This window comes from Epinephelus moara, chromosome 1, assembly GCF_006386435.1.
Source record: "Epinephelus moara isolate mb chromosome 1, YSFRI_EMoa_1.0, whole genome shotgun sequence".
NCBI classification, from domain to species: Eukaryota; Metazoa; Chordata; class Actinopteri; order Perciformes; family Serranidae; genus Epinephelus; species Epinephelus moara.
Window position 1 is genome coordinate 6912550 of NC_065506.1, and position 7652 is coordinate 6920201.

Genomic DNA, 7652 nt, shown 5'->3' on the forward strand with positions numbered 1-7652 from the left:
TACATTGAGAATGGGATGAACAGACAACCTGAAAACATAATGCCTCCAGCCACAGCTATTGCCGGCACAGAGGCATAAAAACATGATTAATTATCAAGTGTTATCAAACAGTATGTTCACATTACACCTGAGTGTTGTGTACAGTTGACTGCAGGGTTCTTCAGTATAAGCCTCACTGCTGGCTGGTTGGCTTTGAGCACTCAGTTCAGAGGGTAAAGACAGATGTGTGTTTTACTTTGGAAGACTCAAAGATAGCTGCACCAGTTTCCATTTCTGCCATGTATCATCTGTGTTTAGAGAAGCATCAACACCACAGGAAAAGTGATGTGGTGACAGCCAACATTTTGTCAAAACTTTATGCTTCACTATCAATTTTATTGTTTAAATCAAAGCAACAAATTGAGATATTTATAGGTTTTGACTTGATCAGGGAGGAATTTATATTTTCAATTATTTTCCTAGCACTAACATAATTGTCATTCACTTTGGTGACTTAGTTTGGATTTTTTTGGAGGACAGAGCAAATCTGTTTTACACAATCGATTATCGATTTAGCATACGTGACTGCAATCTTTGTACTGTTGTAACTACTGCAGTCAAAGGTTATTCTAGACCGATATGACCCATTACTAATTTCCTTAGCATGTGCTGCAAAGGGGGGAAGGTAGTATAAACCAAGTGAAGAACTTGAACGGAGCTTCAGGGTTAGCATTTCAGTAAAATCACAAAAGGGTATCTCTTAGATGCTGAATAGTATATAATTCTTTATTACTTACATGCCTCCACATTGAGACAGTAATAACACATTTGTTGTGAGAACAACAATACACAGTTTTTTGCAAAAAAGTGGGGAAAAACGATTGACTACTTAATGTTCTGAGGAGGCTCTGTGACTGAAACATGAAAAGCAGTACAGGCACTGATTGCTTTGGTGGTGTGCCGCCTTCTCTACTTTTGAACTGATTTGGATTTTTGAGGTTGAGCACCCCACTGGAACACACACACTTCGAGGTTCAAAGTTTTAAATTACGATCTAATAATTTTAACTTTAATAATTTTAACTTGGTACGTTTATTTTATTTTTTTATTTATTTGATTTATTTTGAACATGTAAAAGAATTCAAACAATAGTAATAAATAAAAAGAACAGTAATCTTAAGGCTAATTCTCAATATGTATATTCTTGTAAACATCATAAATAAATATTAATTATTTACATGTCAATAAGAAGTAGGAGGAAGTGCACACTTCTATTGTCCTACCCTGTCTCCATAACAGTTTACTCAAAATTTAACATACATGTATATACAGCTCACAATAACCTGATCTCATAATACATATTTACTATACCAATAAATTTAACTTAGTATGACATAGTTTTGATATACTATCTTATAACATCATGAGTATTTTTTATTTTTTTTTATAATGCAACAATATATTGTAACATTTCATCTATTTTTTTAATGTTCCTAGCAGTAATGGGCTTCCATACAATCGTCTACAGTGTATTTCAATCAATGTTCCTGCAGAACAGTTTTACTCCAAGGACTCAGTCAAATTTAGTAAGACATAACCTGTTATTTTACCTGAAAGGACCAAGTAAATGGTTATGGGCTCAAGAAAAACATGTAAGTTCATTACTGACCCATGATCTCACTACTACTACTACTGCTCTGGACCTTTGACTCAGTTGAAAGGTAGTTGGTGGACTTTTGATCTTAGATTATTTTGTCACAAAAGAAAAAATTTCATTTCCCATATTGTACAGAGGTTGTGAGAACGTACATTGATACAAATGTGTGTGTTTTCAAAATCCTAAAAACTTTAAATGAGCAAATAATCAGTCAAAAACACAATAGCTTCATCTGCTTATTTTCTTTTTAATCCCTAAGCAGAGGTATGTTAAAACACCCTGATACAGAGTGTGGGAATAGAGATGACATTCTAATCCAGAATAAATGACTCCCCAGGAACAATGTTTTACAGAGATTAAAAAAAAAAAAAAAGCAGAGTTGAAAATTGACAATCTATCTGTCATACAAACCATTATTTGAGCTAATGTCTCTATCCATTCATTATAACGTATCATAAAATGTTTCTGTGGTGACTGCACTGCACAGTGAGGTCTTTCCTGTTAGGCACTGTTGGATGAAGGACTCAGATCTGAAATTCTGAAATTAAAATACATGCAAAGATATATTATGCGCGATTGTCCTAAAAACAACTTAGACTCATACTACGACTCATATTACGATACACTCAGTGTGTACAGATTTTTTTTTTTGCCCTCTGCCTGGATTTTCTTATTTTCTTCTTATTTTCTGTGTTCAGGATGTTTATGGGTGTGTAACCCCACAGGGCTCAGGTGAGGTCGGGGCTTTATAAAATAGCAGTGACCAGTTTTCAGACCATAAGCAGCAGGCATCCAAAAGGCACAGCACCAAATATAGTGAGGTGAAATACCAAAGTAGAGTGAATCTGAAGTTGGCTCTCACTTTACTTTAACCAATCCTGCATCGTATACCTGTTAAGTACTAAACATAAAAGTACTCATGATGCAGAATGACTATTTTCAGAATAATGTATATCATTTGGCAGGACTATAATTAGTGGTGTACAAATGTGTAAGCATCACTAATATTGCAGCTGGCAAAGGTGGGGCTACTTTCAATTCCTTTATATACTACAGGGTAGTTTGATCTATAATAACGTCTTATCAATTTCAATTTTTATCAATCAATTTTATTTATAAAGCCCAATATCACAAATCACAATTTGCCTCACAGGGCTTTACAGCATACGACATCCCTCTGTCCTTATGACCCTCACAGCAGATAAGGAAAAACTCCCCAAAAAAACCCTTTAACGGGGGAAAAAAACGGTAGAAACCTCAGGAAGAGCAACTGAGGAGGGATCCCTCTTCCAGGACAGACAGACGTGCAATAGATGTTGTACAGAACATTTATCATTTATCATTTATTAGTTGATTTAAATGGAGTGCTGCAGAAATAATTCCTAAAACCCAGAAATGATTTAGCATTTTTGCACTTACAGTACCCTTGTATCAAAGTCAGTGGGTTTTTCAAGTGCCTGAAATAAGGTCAGTGATAAGTACAATCTTAAGAGACTTTCAAGTGTTGTTCTATGACACAATATACGTCAGTTAATACCCCATTTGTGAATTTTTAAGCTTCTGTGTGTCTTAAAAAAGGTGGTTGCTAACAAGTGGCTAAATGAGACTACAGAACGTTGAACATGGCTTTAAAGTATCGCTGTGGTGACAACACTGAATGCGATTGCATTTGGGATTCAAAAATCATATAAGTGGTGTTCATTTGGTGAACAATTGTTAACATTTGTTTGTGACAGAGTTTATTTTATGCAGTGATTCAAAATCCAGTGGTAAAATCCCATTGGCTTTTTGACGATGTAACCAGGGTAATGCTTACTTCCTGGTTTGCCTACAAAAAAAAACTTTATCCCTGCAGCACTCTACTGTGTATTAATATTCAGAATCTGCCAAACAGTGGAGGCACAAGTATAACGTTTGCCTCTGAATTGTCATAGAGTAGTAGAATAAAGTAACTTAAATTGAAATAGTAGTTCAAATTCTGTCCTTGAGTAAATGTATTTAGTTACCTTCTCCCTCTGCTGTAAGGACAGACACTCTGAAGATAGTAAAGGCTAAGTGCTCCATTTGGCACAGTCATGAAAATGAGCATCCATGATTCACAGTTCTTCCAATTAAGTACAAAAATAGTTCGTAAAGGACTCTGGTTGTGCTTGGCAGGCTTAAACATCCTGGAAAGTCCATGTGTGACCATAACTCAGTCTTTATAACGCACCTCTGCTCTGAGTTCCTTTGTGATATAGTTAAGCAACGCTGCAGTGACCTGCTGCTGAAGTGTGGCGTTACCCATCACAAGGGCAATGAGCTGGGCCGCGTCTGTCCAGTCCAGGTTGCCCAAGATAGCCATAACGTCATCACAGAGCTTCTTTTGCTGGGTAGGTGGTAACTCCATGAGGATCTGAGGCAGAGGCCTGAACTGACCACTGGTCAGCCAGCTGCCCAACAAACCGCCTACTGCTCCACCTGGTGGAGACACAGAGAGGGGGCGGATAAAGTGTGGTCAGTTACAGGTTAAGTGTAAATCTAAATCCAATTTAAGTTTGTGCTAGTCTGCTAGTCTCGTGCTCAATTGGCCCCGTCCCTAAATATGTGTAACTTCACGTCTTAATAAAATGTAAACAGGTGAGTTGTCATGAATGATTAAATTATTTACAGAGACCCAAACCATTGTTTCTGTTGTAAAGTCAGACATTTTGAGTCCCTCCTGGAGCCAGCTTCAAGTGGCCATTTAAAGAACTGCAGTTTTTGGCACTTGCACTTCGGCTTCATTTCTTAGCCCTTGAGGTTGTTGCTTGCCAGAAACACAGCTCCAAATAAATGCTAATGCTGAGATACATATGTCAACACTGTGCTCACAGTTTGTTGCTCTGCACCCATGCGGCCAAAAAATAAATTAAAAAAATCACATAATGCTGGTTTTAACTTTGCAGAGAAATTTAGGTGGCATTCTTCTTTTAAAAGATGCTATGAATGGTGTTCTCAGTTATATAGCAATCAAAAAATGGTGAGAAATGCCTATCACAAGCTTGCAGAGCCCATGGTGACATCTCCAAACTGATTTCTTGTCTGACCAAGAGTCAAAAACCAAAAGACTTTGAATTAACAATGATATAGATCTGACAAAAGCAGCAAATCCCAGTTGATACATTTTCTCCCAATCAATTACCTAGCAGTGAGTAAGAAGGAAGAAGTGGTGGTATAAATATTGTAACAAAGTATTAGTCTCATCTGTGAATGACAGCCTACTCAAAGTTTTTTATTTTCCTGTGAGATATGAGACCCTACTGATCAAACAGTCTCACAGCCCCCTGTCAGTATGGGCTACATTCGGACCCTCTAATCAGGCTGCTGTAATGTCTTCATCAGAAACACCGACAGCTGAATCTGTAGTTTTTGTCCTAATATTTATTCTTACCAACAGCAATTCCTGGAGGTCCACCGAGCAGCCCGCCTACAAAGGCAGTTCCTCCGGCCACCATCGCTCCTTTGGTGGAGTTTTTCACTGCCACTTTGATCTGATCATGAGCTGATAATTCACAGCACAGACGCATGACATCATCTACTCGCGGAGCCATCCTGATGTTGAGACACTGGCATGAGAGGAAAGAGGACTGTCAACTCTACTGTGGTGTTTTACATAAAAGACAACGAATATCCATCTTTAAGCCTAATTTTCTGAGCTGAGTATTCAGACAGATTAGATGGATGTAGGATAAAGCATCTACCAAACCAACAAAACTAATGTAGTCGTCAAAATTAAAAAAACTCAAATCACATGTCTCTTATTATCTCATAGTGAGTTTGAAGATTTTGCAGATTTTCTCAGGCAATGATGGAAGCATAAAAAGTGAAATGTTGATTGCAATGAAAATGAAACAGGTTAAGGTTAAACTGACATATTGAGTCATGAAATTTAGCCCCTAGACCACATACCATGGTTTCTTTCAAAACACTTTGCAATCATGATTTCTTAAAATAGATTTTGACTAAAGGTCCTCTCCAAGACAGGGACACACACACAGCCTTAGTGGTGGTCATTTTTGTAAACTAACAGTCCTGCAAATCTGGGGTCAAAGAAATAAAGATTGCCATCACCAGCCGGTGCATTCACGCTGTATAATATTTATGCAGCAGTCTACATCCTGAAAAAAAAAGCTATCACTCTTTTGAAGAACTTGCCTGCTTTGGAGAAATGTCAGACAAATCCTTATCTCAATAAAGCACACACTTGAGATAATAAAAAGAGAGCAAAAAAAAAGACAGTCCTGAAGATGCTACAGCTGAAAGTCATCAGATAGTCCAACATATTGTACAAGACACATGTTAAGTACTATTCTATTGTTTCTCCTGAGCGACTCTTAAGACTGTCAGGATCAGTTTGGTTTCACTTTTACTTGCAAGTTCAACATCACCTAACAGCATGAAAAAGCAAATACATAATACAATATTTTAAATATATGTCCTAGCATTTTACAACTGTCTTTCACCAAAACAAAAAGGGTACTATTTTTTTAAGAAATATTGATTATTATTAAAACAATGTATTGTTTTTACACTGCAGGTACGTCGAATGTTCACGTGTCTATCAATTCGTAGAACATCTCAAGTCGCGTTATTAATGCTCGTTAACACCCACTAGTTTTTGTTTATTTTAAATTACCTGATTTTTGAATGGAGTTTGGCGTGACAGTTTGGTGTCGGGGTCGCTAGTTAGCTGTGTAACGTTACTGGTCTTAACTAAACAAAACTGTACACCAAGTGGGCATAATAAGCTACTATACGCCTATGTTTATTCTTTTAAAATACTTTTATAACAATAAGGACCGTAGATTCAACAGCGATGTCAATGCGATTCAAGTTACCAAAGTTTCGTTTCTAGTTTAACACCGAACTAGGTAAGACTTCAAGCACCGAGTCACTTGTTTATTCGTCTCTATTTAAGCAGAGTAGACCAGAAACAGAAGACAGCTGTCAGCAGCCTTACCTCAAGAGTTACCTAGCTGTTACATTTACCTTCAGTCCTGTCCTGAATGTGTGTGTGCAGTCCGCTTTTCTCAGACAGTGTATGCTTTGCACTGTATGATGGGATTGATTGGTAGTAGCTCCACTTCCTGCTTTCCAAAAATGCGTCAAAGAGTCTATAACACACAGTCCAGACAAGATGAGTATTTTCAACAAAAGACATAGAAATATGGCAAACGCTATAAATCATATAAATCTATGACACATGATGTTATGTGTCTGTACTGATAACGCACTTCCTTTTCCAAGCATTTGCTTTTTTTCTTCTTCTTTTTTTTTTTTTTAACCCTGCTAGAAGCTACACATATTTTTCCCTGAGCCTCCCTGAGTGACTGGTAGAAAATGCATGACCATCAATTTATTATCAAAGTTTTAAAACGTAAAGTTTGTTTAGATGTTTAAAGTTAAAGGTTAAAAGTTAAAGATGAAATCCTGAAGTTGAAAAAACATATTGTTGTGCAAGCCAGTTAGTGAGTGCAAATGGTTTATTTAGAACAAGTTTTAAATGAGACACAGAATAAGGTGATTTTGATGAAATATCACTATTTATCTTAATTTTATTTATTTTTAATGACAGAGGCTTTCATTAGCCTACACATGATGTGTACGAGGACAGTTGGAAATGTGAAAATCCAATGATAATTTCTGGCTAGTTGGATAGTCTCTGGCTGTGATAAATGGTGTAATTTGTAAAGCAAACCTGGCATATTTTCTGTAAAAAATCAGCAGTAAAATAAATAAAAAATATTTGACATTCCTCCCCCATTTTGCATCACCCCCTCTCCTCTCACACGTAACGGGCAGTCCCTTACTTTTTACTGTTTTTGTCTTTGGTAAATACTAAATACACGTTTGTCCTAATCTCGCGCATGCGCACTACACAAACAATGGTGTTGGTGTAGGAGGGGAATTATCTCGAACGGAAGTAGGGTCTGCTGTCTGTGATAAAAATATCAAACCTTTAATAAAGTTGTACATTGAGTGAGTCTGTCGTAGC

The 7652-nt window shown here is 36.9% G+C and overlaps 1 protein-coding gene across 3 annotated transcripts; it reads right to left on the bottom strand.

Moving 5' to 3' along the window:
• Positions 1–1863: 1863 nt before the first annotated feature.
• Positions 1864–7374, bottom strand: LOC126404195 (protein C19orf12 homolog). Of its 3 annotated transcripts, none has more exons than XM_050068385.1 (5): positions 7356–7374; positions 6647–6771; positions 5049–5223; positions 3849–4096; positions 1864–2174 (listed from the first exon to the last, which is right to left on the bottom strand). In XM_050068385.1, the coding sequence occupies exons 1-5, from the start codon at positions 7360–7362 to the stop codon at positions 2079–2081; spliced, it is 651 nt and encodes a 216-aa protein (XP_049924342.1). In that variant the 5' UTR covers positions 7363–7374; the 3' UTR covers positions 1864–2078. The 3 variants fall into 3 exon arrangements, with proteins under 3 accessions (XP_049924342.1, XP_049923579.1, XP_049925153.1); XM_050067622.1 differs by lacking the exon at positions 7356–7374 and adding an exon at positions 6892–6910; XM_050069196.1 differs by lacking the exon at positions 7356–7374 and having other exon boundaries at positions 6618–6804.
• Positions 7375–7652: the final 278 nt, after the last annotated feature.

Bases quoted from the DNA above. Each gene is read 5' to 3' on its own strand.
- LOC126404195 (XM_050067622.1), bottom strand. The intron at 5,224-6,646 runs GTAAATGTAACA...CTCTCATGCCAG, and splicing joins CATTCAGGACAGGACTGAAG to TGTCTCAACATCAGGATGGC. The intron at 4,097-5,048 runs GTAAGAATAAAT...TGTCTCCACCAG, and splicing joins ACCTCCAGGAATTGCTGTTG to GTGGAGCAGTAGGCGGTTTG.